Here is a 23945-nt window from a genome sequence, read left to right on the forward strand (position 1 = left end):
CGCTATCCCCCGCTATGATTGGCTAGAAATAACACATTCCTGCGCTACGATTGGCTAATGATTCATAACCACAAACCGCGGGATGTCTGTAAATGTTGAACTAATAGCGAATTACAGCTCACGAAGAGACCACAAGCCAATGGTAGCGCAGGAGGTGGGACAAGTCGGAAGACGGGTAGGTTTCAAAATTACTCGTTTTTTTCCCCTTCAGTGCTGGCGAGCACCGCTACTCTCACCGCAGTGCATGTGGTTTTAAGTCCTAGAGAGATCTGCAGGTTGCCGCTGAACCGCACACACACACACACACACACACACACACACACACATTAATTTATTTATGAGAGAAAGCGCGAGACCTGGACCTTTCAGTCGCGCAGAGAGACAATGACACGCTGTCATCAGGTCATAATAATGAGCTGCTGAAAGATCATTAAACTTGCAGTGCTGTCCATTCTGAAGCATTTTTCAGTATGCTCCGTGTGAGAAGGCGCTTGGCGTGTGTTGGGCTCTCGCCGAAAAGAAACACCTGTCCGGGCATGTAGCGGTAAGTTCTGCGCAGTTGTAAACGTGTTCGTGTCATCAGCACGGGATGGACATCGTGGGTGACAGCATGCTTGCCTTACAGATCTCAGACCTGCATTGCTTATTCGCGTGTATGTGTGTGTATATAAATGACTGTGTGATCTGTGTAGTGCTTGTGTTCAACTGTCAGTGCAAATCCATGGCCCTGGAAAGCTTTAAACACCCCAACATAAAGCTCTTTGTGTCTTTTCTGGTTTTCTTACTGCATATCTATTGTTCTTCGTTCAGTGGTTACAGATTTTCAACCATGTCTCTCTCGTATTTCCGTGTGAGTGGCTGGAGCTGGTGACAATCAATAGGTTGTATCTGCATCAGCTGTGCAGTGATGTGTTCATGCACTGAGGATCTATCAGCACTTTCAGCAGGCAACAGTGCACAAGAGGCTCAGGGCTTTGAATGTTGTTCATTGGATGGGAAGTTTTCCTACACCCCGGAGGCACACTAAAGCTCAGTTTCATCATTTGTTGTTATTGTTGTTGATGAGGTTGTTTCCAATTTGCAGATGAGGCTTTCTGCTGATGCTGCTGTTTGTCGTGATGTTAGTTGCTTGTGTGTGCTGCTAATGTGCTTGTTTTTGTGGCCCACACTGTTCCGTTGTCATTAACTTTCATAAAGCGCTAACTTTACAGTGGCATGCTTTGAGGCAAGAATGCATTATGAAGATGTGTACTGGGCTATGAAATTAATTCCTTGCTGGAAGGTCAGGGGTGGGAGGGGGGAGAAATGGTGATCTAATATTATTGTTGTTTATTACATGTTGATCACATGTGAAAATGGTTGTGCCAGAAGTAGGTTAGGTCCCCAAAGAGATGCACACTAACACATGGTGTGTACATCCGCCATGGTAAACAGCATTTCCATAGCCGGGGGCTTTGACTTGTGACTACACAGCCCAGAGGTGCAGCTTCTCAGCCCAGAGACTGTGGGTTTTTTTTCTTCCCTAGAATCCTCTGGGACTCTCTTCTCCTGACCCTCTGAGGGCCCAGCAGGAAAGAGTGTTTTTTTTTTTTTTCTGTGAGCACTGAGTCGTGCAAAACATTGTGGAAAGTAAACAGCAGGAGAAAGAGTATGCAATGTGAAAAGGGTTGGACAGACATCGATCGGAAAAGATTTGGAACTTTTGTATTATATCATATTACGCAGTCACTTAGTGTGCAGTGTAAAAAGTAACATGCAGAACATTTTAATGTTCACATTTATAATATTTTCCCAGTGTTTATATAGTTTTGATTATTTTGCATATGACTGTATCCCAACATATATTTATCATTTATGATTTATCAGACTCTTTTGTTTACTGGGCCTTTAAGACATATGCACATAATTTTTGTAGATATTGGTTGTCCCCAATCGTATTGTATTTTTAATAACAAGGACACATAGTGTCTTTTATGCAAAGCACTGAAAAAGCACCACCTTGTGATGCAGTTCCAAACAGTTATCTGAAGATATAAAATCCTGAAATGCTGTTTATAACTTCATTGGGAATGAGCTCGACAGATGTACATAGAGCAGATGTATGTATGACACGTGTAAATGATGTAATTTCCTAAGCCATCGTAAAGCAGGTTTATAGGCCCCTTAAATATTGATGCTTAATGATCAATAAGGAAGATATTGCCGTGGGTGTGTATGAAGGGCATTTGCTGGTTGTGTTTGCATATTTTCACAGTGTTTCTTATTTCAGCTGCAGAAGCTTTACCAGTCTGTTCCACACTCTGCCTCCTCTCTTCCCTCTGTTGTTTTGCCTTTACCTACCACATATTGCAAATAGGAAGAGGATCTGCCTTCTTTCCCTGCTTGGCTGAGGAGTGGATGGTGAGATGAAAGTGGTGTCTCATCTCTCTCTCTTTTCACCTGCATAGAGATATCAGAAAGAGAGAGAGAGAGAGGAATGAGAGTAAGTTCTTTAGACAGTGAGGGCATATCAAATGAGAGCAGGAGAAGAGGGCAAGAGAGGAAAGTGCAAAAAAGTAACAGTGATAGCTCCAGGAGTGAGCGAAGGGGGAAGGCTGCTGATGAAAAGATAGAGGCAGTGGAGGAAAGGGAGAGAGCGAGGGGAGGTTAGATAGAAGAGGATGAGGTGAAAAGCATAATGAGAGAGGAGTAGAATCCTGATGAAAGGATCGCTTGCCTGTGTGCTTTCACTATGAATGGAAGTTAACCTCTTGACAGACAGAGACATCTATTACCATGAAAACATCACCTCATATATTTCTCTCTCTCTCTCTCTCTCTCTCTCTCATTCCTTTCCGTTGCCAGGAGATGAATTAGATTAATTGTGTTGTAATTGCCTCCTTCTGTAGATAAGAAAGCTCATCATTTCAGCCAAATCTTCGAGTCCAAGTCTGTCCCTGTCTCTCAATCTCTTTTTGTCCCTATGTTTACTAGCCACCTATTTCCCTTTTGGAATTCCATTATATTTCTGTAGGAGCCTGCTCTATTATTAATGCATATCCATAAAAAGGCCACACGAAAGCTCAAGATTCCTTTCTGCTGGATAAAAAACAAAGGGAACAAACAGTAAAGTCGACTTGGTGTTTGACTCAACAAGGAACATTCCAACATCTTTGCAATAATAATTTAGACCCATATGGTTTGACCTTAAGTGCTTACAAATGCTCCAAACCCTACCAAATCAGATTCTTTTCTCTATTGTATCATCTAAGTGGCTTTCTATAATCCCATATCAAACACTTTCACATGGTGCTTGCAGGTACATAACACTACAACTCAGAAGTGCTTGGGAGAATTGTGGCCGGTGGCTGTAATCTGACGTTATCTTCCTAAGCAGAGACACATCTTTAGCTGCTCTGCTGCTGGTTGGCGCTAGCTGTATCAGTAGCTGACAATGATGAGAGGGTCTCTCTATGTAAACAACTGGTGTCACAAGGCTGGTATTGAACGCCTTTAAAAACCTCGTCAAATCACCAATAATCTGAAAGCAGAAAAGCAGACACCAGAGCTCTCATTGCAACATTCAGGTCCTGATGAATTTTTAAATGTTATTCATACTCATCACAGCCTTTGTTCACTTAGCATAATTCACACAGGGAAACCTATAACTTTAAATCAAAGTGTAGTGTCAGCAGCTTGTCTTTTTGTTCAATGTTTTTTAGTGTGATTAGCATGCTAATTTGTAGCGTTTTAGCCTAATTTTTAGAAGACGTGATTACATTTATTTTGCTTAGCAAAGAAAGAATAAAAAAAATAAATAAGATAAAAAATCTGCACAGCTTAGTAATTTAGCTGTAATTTATTCAGAGTGGACTGATGCGAATTTCTGCACTGTAGGGACACTTACCGAATTACTTTACTGATTTCCTTTAATGAAAGCTGTTAGGTATCAGGGGTGCAGTGCTTACTTTGCAAATATAACCATTTCATTTGCAAAACAAGCAGTGGAACTACATATGCCCTGGGAAGTGTTATATAATATTGATAATGGTATAAAAGTCCAGTATATCTGAGTGTACATGTTTCTTTGGGGAATATTTTGTCTCACACTGCCTGCATGGTCCTCTCTGCAATTAATATGCTTTATAAATATGGGTAGGATGTCAGGCCTTTATTTGTTTATCAGTGTTTTCTTTGGCTTGCCTCGTGGCTAAGCTCCTTGTTCAACACCAACTGTCCTTCACTCAGTTGTCACTTTCATTATTTCTTTGTGGGATGAAAGTGTCTGCTAATAATAAACACATTTCTAATTACCAACAGATTTTTTTAAATGAAAATGTTTTATTTAAGGGTGGCACGATGGTGCAGCAGGTGGTATCAGTCACACAGCTCCAGGGACCTGGAGGTTGTGGATTCAAGTCCCGCTCCGGGTGACTGTCTGTGAGGAGTTGGTGTGTTCTCCCTGTGTCCGCGTGGGTTTCCTCCCACGGTCCAAAAACACACGTTGGTAGGTGGATTGGTGACTGAAAAGTGTCCATAGGTGTGAGTGTGTGTGTCGCCCTGTGAAGGACTGGTGCCCCCTCCAGGGTGTGTTCCTGCCTTGCACCCAATGATTCCGGGTAGGCTTCAGACCCACCGCCACCCTGAACTGCATAAGCAGTTAAAGACAATGAATGAATAAATAAATGTTTTATTCAAATTCAAAAAACCTACAATTGTGAGTATACAGTATAGTTTGGAATTTGAATCTAAATCTAGTGTAAGGTGTCTCAGTCACCAAGTAGTATATTCCAAATAGGGCGTATAAAATCAAACAACTTAATAATCTACAGATATCCAATAAGGTACAGTTATGTTCCCTAAATAAAGGTATAGAAAATGAGGGTACTAGCACAGTGACAGCTAAATGTACCACTACACTGGCTATATTCCAAACAGTGTAGAACTTTACATTTCATATCAAACAACTGAGAAATACTTTGTGTTTGTTTATCTTAATTATGTATTTTACAGTCATTTTGTGTAAACCTTTATTTAAGGAGATTTCTACTGATTTTGAAAATATAGCAATATATTTTAGATTATGTTCTGGTTTTAAAATGGTCTCTATCTATTGGCAAGTAATGTTGCTTTTCAAGTATATATATTTTCCCTTCATTTATAGAATTGCAATGTAGTGAGGTGTTGAAAACCATGTTTGTCTCCTGTCTGATACTGAACTTTGGCAATATATGGAGCTGTGTGTATCTCCAAAAAATGATTAGAGATTGTCACCTTTGGAACAAAGTAATGATGACACTTGGCTTTCTTTTGCAGTGATCAAAGCTGTTGTGGCATACAACAATCCTATCACAATCAGTGTACTTGGTGTCAAATGTGCCCTTTCTGTTCCCTGAAATCCTGTCCAGTGTTTCCTGTAGACGATCAATGATTAGAGCTACCATCAGGGCAATCTTTCTGAAATAGTGACAATCCCTCTTTCTATTCCAAAAAAAAAAAATTAACCAGTGCATGGCCTTTACTGAGGAAAGAGAAGAAGAAAACTGGTTTCTTTGGCATAAACTTTTCCCAGTGAGCAGTTAGTCAGGACACTATTGTGTAATTGCCGTTTCTGTTTCTCCACACCATGGATGAAAAGGTCATGACTATTCCCAGTTTGTGTATGTGTGTTTGTGTGTGTGGGAGCTCACACTGCACTTCTGAATGCGACTGGAGATGACTGGAAATGGCTGGAGCGCGCCTTCGCTTTTAAGTCGACACATCTGACCGAGTTGTTATTTCCGTCCCTGGGGTGGGGGGTGGGGGGCGGGTGTGGGTGGTGGAAGAGAGAGAGAAAAATGGAGCCATTAAAGGCAAATCAGATTACTGAATCTTATCTGTATTATGGAATTCACACATTAAAGAGTAAGAATAAAAAAGCTATTTTCAAGTAAATGTTAAGTCAAGAGGTAGGGATGTAGGTTTTAGCCAGAGCACCCAAAGAGCAGCAGTCTTTCCCTTGAAAGCAAATTGAGTGTAAGCAACCATCAACCATGCATTTATGTTGAAGCACACAATGCGCTTTTTCAGTGTGTCCATCCAATCATTCTTCTGCTTTTGTTGCCCTGAAAAGCACATCACACATATAATCTATTCACAGGTCTGAAAAAAAAAAGAGAAAAGAACTATAGTGCTGTCTTGAAGGCTTGACAGGGAATGTGGATCTCAATAACCTATTAGGCTGAAATATTGTGTCACAGCACATTACACCACAGGGGCAGCAACACTGGGAGGCAAGTTGTTGCTGGAGCTTTCATCTGAGTGTAACTGAGCTCAGCGCTTGTCGGAGCTAATTACCTGCAGAATGCCATCGAAAATTATGCCATTGTGGTTTGTAGTAATGTTTCCATCATCTGTTCCAGGCACCCATTTGTTTGAGGCAGTTTATGGTTCACACAACAATGAACTGAGAGACTTATTTAGTTGCAGCGGTCATTAAGGCAAAGCACATTATTATCAGCGTGATATACTGGACCGCCTGCCCTGTTCAAACACGCAGTGTTTTATGGTGTTGGTATTTTGCAGTGTTAAGATGCAGAGTGATGTCGTGTTTTATGGTTGATAGTTTCTCTGCTCTGATGAAATATTGCGCCTGCACGTCTGTGTGGGCTGCTCTCTCTCTCTCTCTCTCTCTCTTTCTGGGAGAGATTTATGAGTAGGAGGTGTGTGGAGGAGCACAGGGCAAAGGAGTTCAGCATAACACTGTACTTCCATTTTTCCCTCTCTGATTATCTCTCACTCTCTTTATTATTCTAGCCTTTTCTTGCCCCTACGTGTACATTGCAATTGCATCAAATTTTCAGTGCAGCAATTAGGCTTCAGGTGATTTCAGTGTAGAACTACACCTTGTGGGCTTTAATACTCTGTCAGCAGTCCTGGTCTCCATCACAGAGGCATGATATTTGTTGTTGTCACATAAGTAAATCATGATAATTGCCATCTGAACTATCACAGGCCCTTGCACTCATGAATCTAATCCTGATGAACTGGAACCAAATTGGCACATGAGGAAAGCATATTTGCATTCCGAGAAGTGCTTTTAATGAGTCATAACCTTCCCAGAAGCCGGAGACCTCAAGTTTAGTCAAAAACGTTTCTCTTACGCTTTATCTCTTTTATACCCCAATTGCAAAGTGAGTGGGATAGTTATTGAAAACCATCAGAATCATCAGCTTTCAGTCAGCATATAAAGGAGGGAGGTCATTTGTTTATGCCAATCATGAAATCATAATAGATCAAAGGGATGTCATTCTTTCAACATTTCACCGACGCATGAGCCATGAACAAGGCACCTTATAATCACACAAGAATAAAAAAATTATTAGTGGCTGCTCTGTGAAGGAACTGACCCATTTATAGAATTAGTATGAAACTAATAGGGATATGATATGACAATTGTAAAAGTGTCTTTAGATGGTCAGATAATTCAAAGCAATATGTGATAATAATATTATATTATCAATTTTACACACACAACCACAAAGACACACACACACACACACACACACACATATATATATATATATATAATATTCTTTCATTGTGGGTCCAGAGCCTACACTGAAGGAATCACTGGGCGCAAGGCGGGAACCCACCCTGGAGGGGCACAGGTTTTTAGTAGAGGTTAGTTTTGTATAATGAAATGCTTGCGGTGAAAACTATGACTAAAAAGACCTAGACTTGAGTCTTGGCTCAGAGTCACACTCCAGGGACACAGGACCACTAATATAGAAAAGAAGTACACAAATACTCTAATTATTTTTCTGTATGAGCTGACTCATACTCTCACCTCAGTGACTCAAGACTGAGATTCATTAAGGAAGCTAATTGTGAACATCTAGGCTCTGAGTAAAGGTTGTATACATAGCAAGGACTCTTAATTGTACTCTGATACATCATGTGAACTCTTAGTAAAGAAAATCGACTTAAATTTAAAGCACAAGTCCCTGCAGTTGGAATGACGTATGGTGAAATGAATTTTGCATCCAAAAAGAAAAAGGAAAAAAAAAAAAAAAAAACTACGGCAGGGAGATTCAAGCATCAAAGAAAACTATAACTTGTAACATGCCTGTTTGAAGGTAAATAAGATTGATCAGTCCTGTTGGCAGCCATGACGGGGATTATGATTTGCCTCCTGTGGTGAAACCATAGTTCTGAAAGTTGGAAGAAGTGATTAAAGCAGATTACCTGCAGCCTTAGACCCACTGGAGAGCCACCTACCCCCATGCCAGGGGACTTCATTAGGAAGTGTGTGTTAGCTGTGACTGCACCTGGGCCTCTCACACACACACACACACACACACACTCTCTCTCTCTCTCTCTCTCTCTCTCTTTCTCTTTCACACACTCTTTCTCTCTCTCTTATCAAGGAGCCTGCAATCTGCACAGCACACAGCCTGCATATCCAGGCTTTTGTTGAAGCTCTGCAGATGGGAAAGTGTGGATTTGTCAGAGATGATAAATTACTTTGAAAAAATGACTGAGATATGTATTCCAAACAACTCTATGCTCTCATGTATGAAATGTAGATATTTACAATACTCAGACAAAAACAAAACAGTGCCTCAGGACAAAATGGGACATCACCTGAACTATTCAGAGTAGTACAGGTTGACACACTGTCCAAACCAGAGGACTGATTCTCGTGTCACACAGTGAAACTGATTCTTCGTTTTAGTGATACTTGTAGTTGAGAAAAATGTGTAATTGCAGTGTAGTTTACTCGGACAGTCACAACAGACAAAATGTTTTGTGCTGAAATATTGTTCAAGAAATAATTGCAACAAAACGATATTATTGTCTTTTTAAGACCATTTTATGCCACTGATATAATGATGATAAAATAACAAAATAATGCATTTACACCCCTTTAAAAGTTAACTGAAATGTTAGCTAAATGTAAATAAAATAAAATCCATCATATCAAATAAACTGACATAATCCAGAAAAGAGAAACCAGAAAAAAGAGAAAATGTTCATTCTTATGTAAACAAAAATGCACATTAACACAATGGTCAATACTGAGGTCAGAACAATGATTGAGGAAATGATTGTACAATGCATTGATAATGTAATTATGAATGTATTGTACATTGATAATTGCATTATCAACACATGGTACAATGTTAATGTTAATGTGTAATTTGTCATTGTACAAAATGTGTCTTCCGCATTTAACCCATCTGTGGCAGTGAACACAGACACACACACACACACACACACACACACACACACACATACATACATACATACACCTGTTGCTGTGAACACGCACCCAGAGCGGCGGGCAGCTGTCCCCAGTGCCTGGGGAGCGTTTGGGTGTTCAGTGCCTTGGTCAAGGGCACTTCAGCCATGGATGTTCCTGCCGGTCCTGGGGACCAAACCAGCAACCTTCTGGTACCAAGCTTTGTAAAACACAACAGAAAACTTTTATGTAACAGAACAAAAGCCTTAACAACTAATTATGATATATATTTTTTTAGGTTTTTACTGTGTTTACCCTTTGTTAAAGTTCAACCTTTGAAGTAGAAATTAAACAGAATTTTATGTAAATCTGTGAGCAATCAGGTTTTTTATGTTCATTTAGTGGAGTAATTAAAGCATGATTTAATTCATTTTTTAAATTTGAATAATTGAATTAAACCAAACGTATCTATCCTCAAACAAATATTGTGATATTTAAAGTGGAAAAAAAATCCCCCCCTCATTACTAACAATTTAGATCTTGATCTGAAATTATTTAGAATAAACCCTAACCTTTCACCTGCATTTGTTTTATTCTGAAGCAAAACCAATGCATTATTAGGTACAATAGATACTTTAAGAGTATCGCCACTGTCAGAGTATCTCTAATCACAGCGCTGGGTAGAAAGCTGAGTGTAACTGCCAAACAACAAATAAAACGTGTGGGGACATAACTGGATTGAATAAATATGGCAAAAAATGAAAACATATTAGAAGGAGAATCAAGTGAAATGACTAAACTCCAGAGCTTTTTGCTCTTCGCTCCTAACTCCTCATTCTCATTTAAAAGGACAGGAGCGGAAACAGATTGTTCTTAACATGCACAGGGTAACAATGGTAATGTGGTGTTTAATCTTTGAGGTATTTTGAACAAAGCATGTAACAATCATTTCATTAAAAAAGTGCCATAATATTTCCCTTTTAAAATACGTAATCTAGCTGTTATTTTTAGCTGAGTTTTTCTAAATACGACACCTGTTCTCCACTCCTCTGTTCACAGAATGCAAAATTTATTGTTTTTTAGCTGATATAAAGCAACAATTAACTGGGTATCAATAATATATCTCATGCTTTGCAAACATTATTTGTCATCTCAATTTGGGCTAATTCTCTAGGTCAGTGCTTCACACTTGACACATCAGGTCTCAAAAGCTGGTTACATTGGATTGTCCCTCAGACACAGATTCTTCCTCCAGATCTTTAAGACCATGGGGAAATCAATGCCTTCTTTTCCACCTTCCCTCTAATCTACAAGGAGAGTGCAGAATAAAAATCCAGGGAATTTGTGCGTTCATCAGTTACCAACTGGGTGGGTAACAAAACTTAATATAATTCTCTAACTTAGTAAGGTATAGGAAGAGCATGTCTCTAGATCGTTGATAACTGAAGATTCTGTACACGTTCCATGACTCATGGATGTTCAGTGAGGAATATTGTGTTGCCATGGGTCAGAAACACCTGGGAAACTCCAGCTCTCTAAGACTCTTTTCTTGCTTTTATGAATCCATACTTGTGCAAACATACAAGTCTGCACTGCCAGCACAATGATTCCATTATCCATGCTAATTTTTAATGCTTTCAAACAATACTTTTGCTTGTCAATCTTTTGCACTGGAACTGTCAAATGGTATCTTTTTTATAGAGTAGTGTGGTGGTTCAGCCTGATTTAAGGTTGACCTCCCCACAGGACCTCATGATAAGGCCCCTTTATCAGAACAGCACAGTTTAAAGACAGTGTGAATGGTTGGCCTCTGGGAGCATTCTCCTCAGTGTGAGAAAAGCACCACCGTGTTACCCTTGTTCCCCCTGTTCCCCTTTCTCCCCTGGAATGACATGTTTACCTGTGAAACGAGATTGCCACCCCATCAGCCCTCTTCCTCTCTCTCTCTCTGTATCTCTTTTTTTCTCTCTCTCTCTCTCACTCTTTCTCAGTCACTCGTGATTCTCTTGCTGTGCCTGACTTTGCTGGAATTACTAATTCAATTTCGGGCATCGCCTCAGGACAGCGCAAAAGGCATCAATAACACATGTCGACAGTGGACACATTGGATATGTGCTTTTTCAGGATGGCTGCAATAAATAGAAAGCAGAAAAGCCAATGTTGAGTCCTTTTGATTGTCAGTTATTGTTTCTTTGTGACACAGCTTTGTTCACATTGTTCATCTCTAACACAGCAAACATCAGGCAGTCTACACACGCTCCAAGCCAGCTGGAAATCTCCACTACAGGCCAGGGGAAAGGGTGGGGGCAATGGGGCTGAGAGAGAGAGAGAGAGAGAGAGAGAGAGAGAGAGAGAGAGAGAGAGAGAGAGAGAGAGAGAGAGAGAGAGAGAGAGACATTCAGCAAGCTGTTTTTGCTCACTGCTCTTCTCCCTACACAACTCCTCCTTATTCTGTCCATTTGTGCTCTGCTGCCTCCTGGATAGTCTCTGAATCTCTTGCTCTGTCCTGATGCAGCTATGTGGAGGAAGGAAAATCTAGCAAATCTTGAAAATCTTTATTTATCCCTCTCCTGAGGGGAACACAGTAAAACATCACTTTTTAACTCTCCTTAGCTATGTGATAATGCATTTGTAATATAATACCCACAATAAAAACGTAACATGTATAACAATCAGCCACATCTGGCCTCCTATTAAGATCGCCTCTGGCCCTGTTGCCATGGCAACAATAATAGGAGTGAATAGTGGGCTGACAAAATGTTTGTTTCCTGTATGCATGCAATGTATAAAGTGTAAAATATTGGTCTGGTGATGAGGCAAGTGCAAGTGTTACAAAGCTGTTGCCTCCTTACTTTCATTGGGAAGCCTATCATACAGTAAGCAATAAGGATAAAAAAAAATGTAAAACTTTAATCAGTGTTTTTTACGCACCAACTTCTTGGGACAGTGACACACTATAATCTGACTTGCTTACTCCCTGCATACAATTTGCCACAAAGACTCATATATTAGTACTGGTGAGTAATACAAAGCAATAGTAAAGACAATTCGTATTACTGAATTCTTTTATTATTTAAACCCCCATCCATTCATCGATTAAACACCTCTGTTCCAAGAAATTAAATATTTAGATGTTATTTCCAAGAAAAAAATAGCCTAATGCCATAAAAGTGAGTGAGGTGTAGCTCTAGACCTTTGCCTCCATTCAATATGCAGGAATATATGAATATTCAATCAGTCCTTGCCTCTATCTCCTCTTAGCCATGTGCCACTCACCCTGCAATGTGATAGGATTGGTTCTTTAGGATTATGACATGAGAAACCCTGTCTGTCTAAATTCACCGATTTTGAACACAGTTTCAAAGTGGAAATCATCAAGCCATAGCAATGACTGTTTATTTGTGGATTCTAGTGTATAAAAAACACCAGGCAGATATGGTAACAATGCTAAAAACCCAATATTCACTTCAGGGGTCTCAGCAAGGTCTATCATAGTAAATACTTAGCCTTCATATTTACTGGCCACTTAGCCTTATTCACATTAAGTGTTAACTTGCCTAGCTCTGCCACACAGTGCCAAAGCAATAATTTAATAGCTTCCTCAACATGAGAAGTAATTCCGAACTTGCTGAAAGTGTCATTCCCTAATGATGGTAAGTGGTGCTTCACATTTGATTGCTCAGTATATTTTGTTGGGAGCATAGGCATAATTGTGTAAAGCAAGCAATAAATAATATACAACAATAAACTAAATATAATGGCAGTCCTGAAGATTCTATGCACTGCTGTTAAACTAGTCATCTGATATAAGTGGGAGTACTTTAAAATAAGAACTGATATATATTTTCTTCTTTGACTCTTTGGCCACAACTTGCATTTTTGCAATCCAGAGCCAAAATAATAATAATAATAATAAATAAATGTCCAAGTCCTACTAGACCTTAGTTTTTTTTTTTTTTTTTACAACATTATAAAATGTAAAAAATAGCAAAGAGAAAGTAGGCAAGCCTAGATTTGTTGGATGGCCATTAGCCATATACTCATTGTCACAGAGGTGTTTCTGGCATTTCAAAAACAGGAAAGCCCAAAATACATTCCCTTGTCATTGGAATGTCTAGAGAAGCTTTGGTGAATCATTTCAATGTCTTTGTTTACATGTGTTTATGATGTGATTGTGTTGTACAGAAAATATGTAGTGCAGGACTAATAAATACAGAAATGAAAAAGGAGCAGAAAAGTTTTCTTCATTGTAACAACGGCATCAGTGTTTTTCTTGTTCGTTTTATTCAAAAAATAAATGCTAGATGACCAAGAACATTTTGTTGATTTTAAGATATATAATTACTTATTTATTCAATGTAACAGGTTAAAGCACAAGGAAGCTGTCCATGATATGACATTTTATAAACACATTAATGCCACAAAATGTCCCCCCAGCACATAGACAAATTCAGCACTCTTCCTCTCTCTGTGAGATATAATGTGTGTGTTAATGTTGCTGAGTTCCGAGCTGTCCTGCTGAGCTTGTGATTTAACCAATGCTGAGCCGAGGCTCTGGCCAATGCGCATGGTGTCGTGCCAAACACAGCCCCAGAAACACACACAAATTTAATTCACAAACTGAAATGTGAAATTTGGCTGAACTAACATCAGACAGTGTAGTAGCACCAGCTTAAGTTGTCTCTGTGAAATATGGCTGAACTAAGAGTTCCTACTCACACATGTGCATTTCAACATTAAGAGTCAGTCATTGTGTCTGAAACTGTGCCCTATTTACTATATAGTGCACTATTTTGGGGTTCCACCATTTTGTAGTAGTGTTGTTTGGTAAAAACCCACATGAAGTAGTGTCTTAAATCATTCACAATCCTCCTGAATTCAGTTCCCTATAATAGTGAACTGTATAGTGAATAATATAGGGAATAGTGAATAGGGAACCATTTTGTAAGTCAGTTATATGACAGATAGGCGGTCTGCCAAAAAAAATAAAAATAAAGTGCTGTGAAGATTTCACAGCCAATTTTGCCTTTACAATGTTGTATCTGTGCTTACATTTATTCACCAATGTATAACCAATCCTCCTTATTTCCAAAATGACTTAAATTACTAAGTAAACTTTCTAAGAGAAGATATAAACAAATTATTTACAAATTTACAAAATTTCAAAATCTTTATGCACAATTTATCAGTTATTGGGTGTTAAAGTACATTAGTGATGCAATACTCTGCAAAATCACCATTGTTAAATACACTATTACAGTTTTTCCCAAACGTTTAAACACATTTCCAGAAACTTGACTCCATTTATCAACGCTTTAAACCCCATCTCAAAACAGTTTACTACTTTGTCAAAAAGCCACAAATCTCAAACACAGTATGAAACACAGCACTCAAAACCATGTTCTCCCTCCTCTAGACTGATTCCTTTCACTAAAACACTACACACAGCTATTACATGTTTATCTCTTACAGAGCAACAAATATACACTGATACGACAAATTCAAAACACTACCATCAAACTTGTATATGGATGCTTTTGCTTAATGAGACCATGTTACATAGTCAAATGCATATGAATGTGTGGAAAATAGATTTTCTTTCTCATTTTGGTGAAGTGTAGTGTTCTTTGTCCCCAGCATTTACAATACCACATGTATATGTAACATAAATGTGACCCATTTTACACAGTATGTAGCAAAACAATGAGAAAGGCTATACAGAAAGAAAGGGCAGATTCAAAAAGGTCACAAAAGAAATGTATATATAGCTAAATACATGAAACAGCATCCTGCCTCTGTTTCCAAAATGATGCGGCTGTCATATATATCAGTCTTACAAAGTGGTTAGGAGTCAGTTGCAGGATTATTTAAGAGACAAAAAGCCAAGGCAAATAGAAAAAAAAACATAATCCAAAGGGAAACCATTCAAAGGAGTGAACCGAGTTCAAAGCCAAAATTCAAAAACCAGGAAAAGCTATACATTAACTTACGTTCAGAATTACAAACCTAAATCAAACAATACTTCACAACTTGCAGAACAAAACAGTGAGCTTAAATGTTCTACAAATGATCTGACTAATCAGAGACAGGTGAGGAACCCAAGCTAGAATTCAGGTGAGTGTGACCTCTGGTGTTTTGGAGGAGAACCAGCTTGGGCTGGAGAGAGAGACCTCTGGCGAATAGGAGGAGAAACAGCTTGGGCTGACGTGACAGCAGTGTGTTTGAGATTTGTAAAACTGATTAAATGTGATATTTCAGTGAAAACAAAAGGAATTGTGCTTGGAGCTTAGCAATTTGTTGTCGAGTCATATTGTTGATACATGAACTTCAGGTTTTCAAAATTGTGTACATAGTTCCATTTTTTGTGTATGCAATGGAGAAAAATGGTAATTTTAAATTAACAGTGGTAGTGTTGAAAGTATAGGATGAAACTGAGCTTAAATAGACAAATTTTCTATCATGTATTTGACTAAGATGCTTAGTAAAATACAGATTGTGACACTAAAGAGTATTCAATGTGTATTATAGTTCTTGTAAGGGCATATAAATTCACATATTTGCAGATGTCCATTTAGGTCTTATGTTTTGTAGGGCATAAAAAAAATCCTGGCTATGAGGATGTAAAAAATGACAAATAAAAACCCCATTCCCAGAAGAGTTATTGCATTATTTGAAATTCTATTAAAACATGAAATCTTTATTTAATGGACAAATTTACCAACAAAGGTTTCCCTGACTAACTTGATTGTGTTTTGTAAATATAAAAAAAATTAAAAAAATTGATGCCTGCAACACAAACGGTGTCACATGGGCAAAATAAGATTGGAAAGTTTATGGAAAATTCATGTCACACTGTTTCAAAGCATTACATTATAAACAGTTGAGCAGAAAAGATACACCGATCAACTATAACCTTATGACTCGCTGTCCATTCTCTCAGCTCCACTGACCAGACAGAAGCACCTTGAGGTTTTATGATTACAGTCTATAGTCCAGTTGTTGTTCTCTATACTTTATTTTCCCCCTTTTACTCTGTTCTTCAATGGTCAGGACCCCCACAAAACCACCACAGAGCAGGTATGATTTGAGTAGTTGATCATTCTCAGTGCTGAAGTGACACTGATGGTGTGGTGGTGTGTTAATGTGCGTTGTGCTGGTATGAGTGGATCAGACACAGCAGTGGTGCTGGAGCTTTTAAACATGGTGTCCACTCACTGTGCACTCTGTTAGACACACCTACCTTGTTGGTCCACTTTGTAGATGTAAAGTCAGAGACAGTAACTCATTTGTTGCTGCACAGTGTGTGTTGGTCGTACTCTGGTCCTCCATCAGTGAACACAGGATGCTGTTGGCTGGATATTTTTGGTTGATGGACTATTCTCTGACACTGAGAGAAACTAGGAGAACAAGTTGAAAGGGGGTAAAGAGTATATACAGAGCAACAGATACACTACAGTCTGCAATTGTACTACACCATGCTCCTGCCAGCAATGGAGGCTGAGAGAATGGACAGTGAGTGTCGAAACAAGGAGGTGGCATAATGTTGAGGTTGATCAGTGTATAAAATAAGCATTCACCAAAGGCTCAATCTTTTTAAGCGAAAATACCTTGCTGCTTATCACTTTACGCCAAAATTAGTTAACTCATTCATTGTCTGACTGCGTTCATCCAGTTCAGGGGCACGGTGGGTCTGGAGCAGAACCAAGTGCAGAAACCGCTGATGAATGTTTGTGACCATTGAGCCCTCAGGAGGTGCTGTTTTAGATGCTGTCATTCTAACAAAATGTACATAGCCACATGATCCCTGGAGTTTTTTGGGAAATCATTGTAACTTAATAGTTGCATCAACACTGCTGCATCAAGAAATGCAACTGGAAAATGTATTATGCAAAGAGGAAGCCATATATTAATTTTGCTCTTGAATGCCAGTTCTCTGGGCCTGATGTCACTCGAGATGTGGCGCAGAAGGTAGTGTCACAGTCACATAGCTTTAGGGACCTGGAGGTTGTGGGTTTGAGTCCCACTCTGGGTGACTGTGATGACCTTGGTATGTTCTTTCCGTGTCTGTGTGGGTTTCCTCCAGGTGCTCCGATTGGATTGACTTCTCAAAAAAAGTCAAAGGTGTGAGTGTGTATCACCCTGTGAAGGACTGGCACTCCCTCCCTCCTGCCTTGCACCCAGTGATTCCGGGTAAGCTCCGGACCCACCACAACCCTGAACTGGATAAGCAGTTACAGACAATGAATGAGTGAATGAATGTATGAGAAATACGTTATGAGAAAATATCCCAATATTTCTGGAAATGAGGTTTGTACATCACTACATCAGTTTCCAGAATCAAACCTAACCCCATTTCCTATCAAATCCAGAGGCAGTGTGCTTCCACAAACTTTGCTGCCTCAGGCTGATTCACCTGAATTCCCATTTCCTGCTGGTGGTGTCACTGACTTTTTTAAAACCTGCCCGATGTACAAGTGTTATTTTCTGATATTCTCAGGACTCTTGCCTGCAGCAGGAATGGACAAAAATAATTTTGATGGCCAGTAAACATTAAAAAAAAAAAAAAAAGAACAGAAATTTTAAACCAGATTTACATGATTGGTGGCACAACCGGCAGTATTGCAGTCACATTGCTCCAGGGTCCTGGAATCACTGTCTGTGAGGAGTTTGGTGTGTTCTCCCTGTGTCTATGTGGGTGCTCTGTTTTTTCCCCATAGTTCAAAACACATGTTGGTAGGTGGATTAGCTGTTTTAAAAGGATCCAAAGGTTTGATGAAAGTGTGAGTGTGTGTGATGCCTTTGATGGGCTTGCATCCCGTTAAGGGTGTGTTCTGCCTTGCACCCAATGATTCGCCAGAGGCACTGTACCCACCATCACCTTTAACAAGATAAAATGGTTACAGAAAATGAATGAATGAATGAATGGTTGAACATTTTCGTGTAAGTCCAAGATGTGAATAGACAGGTCTTAGGTGAGTTGGCATGAAATGACCCCAAATGTCAGTTGCAAAGCATTCAAGACTCTACAGCCAGTCAGCTTGGGACAGATACTGATGATACTGATCTTGCATGGCAGATTCTGCAGCAGCAGGTTTTCTCTATAGACCGCAACATCTGCTGCTCAATATGCTATAGGTGTGTGGCAGGTTTAATGGCAGGGTGCCATGTATTTCCTTAAGAATTGCAGGGGGTGAAGGAAGTGGGATGTGTCAGCACAGCATTGGGATAAAGAAGATACAATCCACAAAAAATACTGTAGTCATTACATGCCTTTAAAAAGCAAGGAGGAATGCAGTGATTAGTAGTAATTGGGAGGCAGCAGGTCTGCTGATAACATCACTGTATTGTAAGGCTACTCTTATACACAATAACATCAGCAGTTTTCCTTTGACATCCTAGGTAAAACCCAAAGAGAATAAAGTTAGTGTTAAAATTACATCCTGACACCAGCTGTTATTTCTTAAATAGCTAATCATACTTCTTATTCCAAATAACAGGAATTACAATGATTTATGTTTTTTAACTTCTTTTCTTACCTTTTCCCAGCTAATGCCACTCTTTATGATCATGCTTAACTTTTCTTATCTTCTTCTTAGCTGCATCTGTGTAGGATGCTCTGTTAGTCTTTTCCACTAAATCTCTTTGTGCTTTCTCTTTCTAGGACTGACTGAATCTGTTGTCAACTGTGTGGTGCTGAAGGTATGACATCCCACCATGCTGTGGCCCGATGGCCATGGTCTTGCCTAAGGAGAGAAAGAAACTGCCGAAGTGCTTGAGGTCAGCACCCAAACAACAAAAGTCATGGGGACAGAGAGTTACACCCAGCAGCTGGAGACCAGTGATGGGGCTGGCACACTGGCCAGCGTCACTGGCCTGGAAGGGCAAATGGGAGCAAGCGCAGCCACAGGGTGGTACATGCCTTATCCAATCAGCTTCCAGGTATCACTGACAAGCTTCCTCTTGCTGGAGCTGGTTTTGGGTTTTAGTAGTAACTTGACTGTGCTAGTGCTTTATTGCTCCCAGTCCAACCTGGTCGATTCAGTCAGCAACATGGTAACAGTCAACTTGCACGTCCTGGACATCGTTGTGTGTGTGCTGTGTCTGCCTCTGACCGTTGTCATAGTTCTTTTGCCAACAAGTCGCAATTTAGCACTCATCTGCTGCTTTCATGAAGCCTGCGTCACATTCACCAGCATCTCCACAGCAATTAACGTGCTAGTCATTAGCCTGGATCGCTATGATATCTCAGTGCGTCCTGCTAACCGGTTCCTTACTCCTCGATGGGCAGCACTTCTGTTGACTGCTGTATGGGCTGTGTCACTTGCTGTCTTCTTCATCCCCTTTATCGAAGTAGACTTCTTCTCCTCTGAGCCTGAAAATGAGCTGGTCGACAGCTCTTTGTCCCCACTTTGGCGTAACCGGACATTGCTGTGTGTAGGAGGACAAGGCTATTACACAGGCCTTGGGATGTACTACCACATCCTTTTACAGGTACCAATCTTCTTTGCCACACTGGTGGTTATGCTCTTCACTTACTCAAGAATACTTCGGGCACTGAACATTCGCATTGGTTCCCACATGAGGAGGAGCCAACGAAGAAGTGGACCTACTTGCAGAGGACGTCGCAGGAAGCAAAAGAAAAAAGGAAGCTCTGCGGATGCTGAAGGAGTCGTGCCAGTGACAAACCAGACCAAGAATCTTACTCACCCACCACTCATCTCCTCTCCAACTCCGACTCCAACAGCCACCTCACCTCCACCTATGTCCTCCACCCCGCTGGTCAGTGCCAGCACTGCCACGACACCAGCTCCCGCAGTAGGCGTTCAAGCCTCAGTTTCAGCCATCATTGCCCTCCGCAGGGCTGTAAGGCGGCATAGAGACCGCCGGGAGCGCCAACGCCGGGTCTTCAGGATGTCTCTCATCATCATCTGCAGTTTCTTTATCTGTTGGGCACCAATTTCTGTGGCAAACATCCTCATACTGACATTGGGCCCCAGCGATGGGTTGGTTCGAGCAAGGCTCTGGTTCTTAGCAATGGCATATGGCACCACCATATCCCATCCACTCCTTTATGCGTTCACACGGCAGAAGCTCCGTCGGGCACTAAGGGCCAAGGTAAAGAAGCGGGTAGTGTCCTTGCTGCAAGTGGACCCTTCTCCAGGTGGAACTGTCATCCACAACTCCTGGGTAGAGCCACGACAAGGTCGTAAGCTTCGTTTAGAAGGAAGTGATGCCACAGATCGGTGTCTTACAGAACCACTATGAATTCAAGCAATGAGCCCTTTGGTTTATCTATTTATGTCACTGCACTCTTGGCAAAGTAACAGTGTCAAAGCCGTATTGTGCAGACCTCGAAAAGTGCTGTCCAACTCCAAAGTCTTATAGTTAATAAAGTCGTAATAATTCCAGTCAATGGACTCATCATATAAGCAATTGTTAATGGAATTTAAATGATGTTAATTTAGTATTCTCAGATAATTATTTGCTGATAGATGACAATGATTGTTAATTTACAGTCTTGCTTTAAAATACATTATTTTCATGAGGACATTATAGAGAAAAGCAGGAATAATACAGAGAAGTATATTTTAAAATTGTTTCATTTGTAGTAGGCCTAGACTATTTTCCTCTTTTTTTGGGCAAACCAGGACATATTTTCTGTACTTATGTTATATACTAAATGTAAATGCAATATGAGATGACTTGTGTATATTGTGTATAATGTGCATAATTTGATGAAATGTATGATAGTCAGTAATAAGCTAATCTGCAATACTGCAACTTGAAGTAAAACGGCAAATGGCACAGGTGTGCCAATTAAGCAGCTCATTTGTTTGTTAACTGGCACTCTTGTTAAAGATAAGACACAGAAGCCACCTCTGGGCCTCCTTGGCAATTGCTGTTTAGGAAATTTGACTACCACCAGCAAACTATGGATCATGAAGAGAAGACTAATGCAGAATGCTCAAGCTTTCTGCTAGATTCGCCCCTTGCCTCCTTCTCATACACCTACACATTTGTACACAATGAGTTAGGCATGGACATTAAATGCTCAAAAGCCCAGCAGCACAGTGTACAGACTTACTACAAGATCTTGTTTACATAATGGTAAACTTGCTCCTTGAGAGCTCTCACCATGGCGCTAATGTCCTAGTACAGCCTACAGTGAAACACATGAACACACAATAATTATAATGTGTCATCTAGATGCATGTGAAAGCAGCTGGTGTTACAAGGGCAAATGTATATCCTTACATATTACAGCGCCTCTAGATCTTTAAAACCAGGACCATGCCTTAAGTCTCCTCACAAGGGTTACCATGGTGTTGAATGCGATTTTTGTGTTTTGCAGAATGGAAGTGTTTCTAATGGGTTGCATCATCTATTACTGTTTAGTTCTGTACGGAAAGTGTCCAGAAGTTTCATTTTAATAGAACCTATTCTTTGGGTGCAATCCATTGTTGATTTATTTTTTTGGTCATATATTAATAAGCAGAGCATCAATATGAAAATGTGTGACAGGTCTATGCTGGCTAATGCTGGCTTTTCAAATTTTCATCGACATGTTAGTGTGTAAAGCATTTCAAAGAAAGCGCATCACTGAGTGTGGGTGTACATACTCAAAAGAGAACAAACAAGTGAGTATGAGAGGTGCATTAACATAGATTCAGGTTTAGGTGTATAGTAGATGCTAATCAGTGTAAATACTTTACATAAATGTTTTATATAAAAGGCATAGTGTGTGCTAAGTCTCTGAAAACAATACAATGTTTACGGTTTAATGGTTTAAATAAATTAAGGCTGGACCACAAATCATCAAGAGCTTGAGGCATTTCAAAAAATCTTCTGTACTTTAAAAGCCCAGAGTATAAACTGTGTAGAATAATCAAATTCTTTGATTGGGCTCTCGGTCTATATCATCTATGGACAAATATGCTATCATTAAATCCTGCCTTTGTTTTAATGTGAGGTTAAATGTATATAAGATGTTGATGCATTTAGCTCTTGTTAAAATTACTGTAAAATATTGAATGATTTGAGGGACTTCACTCATCTAGTTCTATAAGCACTGTAATAAAACACCTGAACCTGGTACCCCTCTCCACACTGACCACACATAGGCATATTCTCCATAGGTCAATGCAGTAATCAGGAGATATGGGGAGTTGGCATTGGAGGGGGACTTGGGGGATATTTGTCATTGTTTAGTATCAGTGACACAAGCATTACTGGTCCATATGTCAATATTATATCTAAGTTTCCTTTTCAACAGTTTGTGTTGAGTCAGACACATATCTTATGACCATGCACTGCATGTTCTATAATGTTGTAATTATTGTATTATAATGTTGTGCTGTTTCATGTTAAGTATGTCTGTATCAATAAATTGGACAATTTCAGTTTAGTTGGGAAATGATATAGTGTCTAATCCAAAAAAATGTGATGGTGATATAATTAATTCATAAGTACAATTCAAAATAACAATAACAAAGAATCAAACACTGTTTAATCATGTCTGCAGGCAGAGAGAATGAATACTCTCACTTACCTTGAGCATCTGTAGGCTTGTCATTTTGAGATCCATAGCCTATATTTACAGTATATGAGAGCAGTGTGTAGGATATAGCTCCAGGGAGATATAAAACTTAGGAAACACACACACATCTCCAGTAATGGAATAGGCCTACGTGCCCACACATATCTCAGGGGCATAATGTAAAAGCATTGTTGAATTAAGTCATAGTTCCAAAGTACTCCTACTAGGTTATGGCACTGTTTTATATATAAATCCAAAGATTCTGATGCATACCCTGCAGGCCTTTATAGAATGCTTGGGCCTTGTCATATATCAAATTATTTATAATGTCCAAACTTGACTGAAAGAGATGATCCTAATGATTAATGTAACATAATGAAGACATTGTTGATAACAGAAACAGGCTGATAATATTCCAGGGTTTTCCATTCACTTTACTTACACTGAAGTTATTGTAGATAATAAATGTTTACATAGACTGACAGATTTGTTAACTGTAAGTTGGACTTTTAATGTAAATTCTAACGTAAATAAACTTACGTTGCTATGAACACAGCGATTGACTGGCAGCATATTGAATCGGTTCATTAAAATAAATCACTTCGGTAAGTCATTCGAATTTCTAAACATAGAGCTTTATCACACTACATATACTTGCGAAAGAAAGAAGTCCATTTTAATATAAAAGTGTTAAAGAAAAAGATATTAACTGAGATCAACATGCGATACGATAAATGTACGTAACACTGCAAACAAACTGTCCGCAGCGCCATCTTGGAAAACGACAGAAATTGGTCCATTCTCCAGTTGTCTACTATTGGTGAAGAAATTACTAAATGATTAAAATAAAGATTCATAAACAATGCCGAATGGATATCCATACATCAGAGGCCTTCAAGGTGGGTATAAACATGAGTAAAAGCATAATATACACATTTAGTATGTAAGTGTTTATCTGTTTTTATTTCTGATGTAGCATTTAGTCTAAAATGAAACAACAATAATAGAGAGAGAGAGAGAGAGAGAGAGATAATTTACGACTTTAAATTGATAACTTGTTCCCTTCAGCTTATGTTGGGTTATGTCGCCATCATGTGTTTAAAAATGGTAATCCTGTTCTGATGGGGGACTTAATATTGACCTGAAATGCTGAACAATATATTACAGTTTTTCCCAATTGTTTACACAGAAATACCTGTACTTGTG

At 39.4% G+C, this 23945-nt stretch overlaps 1 protein-coding gene across 2 annotated transcripts; it reads left to right on the top strand.

The window, feature by feature from the left end:
* Window positions 1-157: 157 nt before the first annotated feature.
* Window positions 158-22589, top strand: LOC136692255 (G-protein coupled receptor 22-like). 2 transcript variants are annotated; one of them, XM_066665497.1, is made up of 2 exons: window positions 158-175; window positions 18864-22589. In XM_066665497.1, exon 2 carries the CDS (start codon window positions 19004-19006, stop codon window positions 20465-20467), a length of 1464 nt encoding a protein of 487 aa, XP_066521594.1. In that variant the 5' UTR covers window positions 158-175; window positions 18864-19003; the 3' UTR covers window positions 20468-22589. The 2 variants fall into 2 exon arrangements, with proteins under 2 accessions (XP_066521594.1, XP_066521593.1); XM_066665496.1 differs by lacking the exon at window positions 158-175 and adding an exon at window positions 355-544.
* The last annotated feature ends 1356 nt before the right edge of the window (window positions 22590-23945 follow it).

The sequence above is a fragment of the Hoplias malabaricus genome, chromosome 3, assembly GCF_029633855.1.
Source record: "Hoplias malabaricus isolate fHopMal1 chromosome 3, fHopMal1.hap1, whole genome shotgun sequence".
Lineage (NCBI taxonomy): Eukaryota > Metazoa > Chordata > Actinopteri > Characiformes > Erythrinidae > Hoplias > Hoplias malabaricus.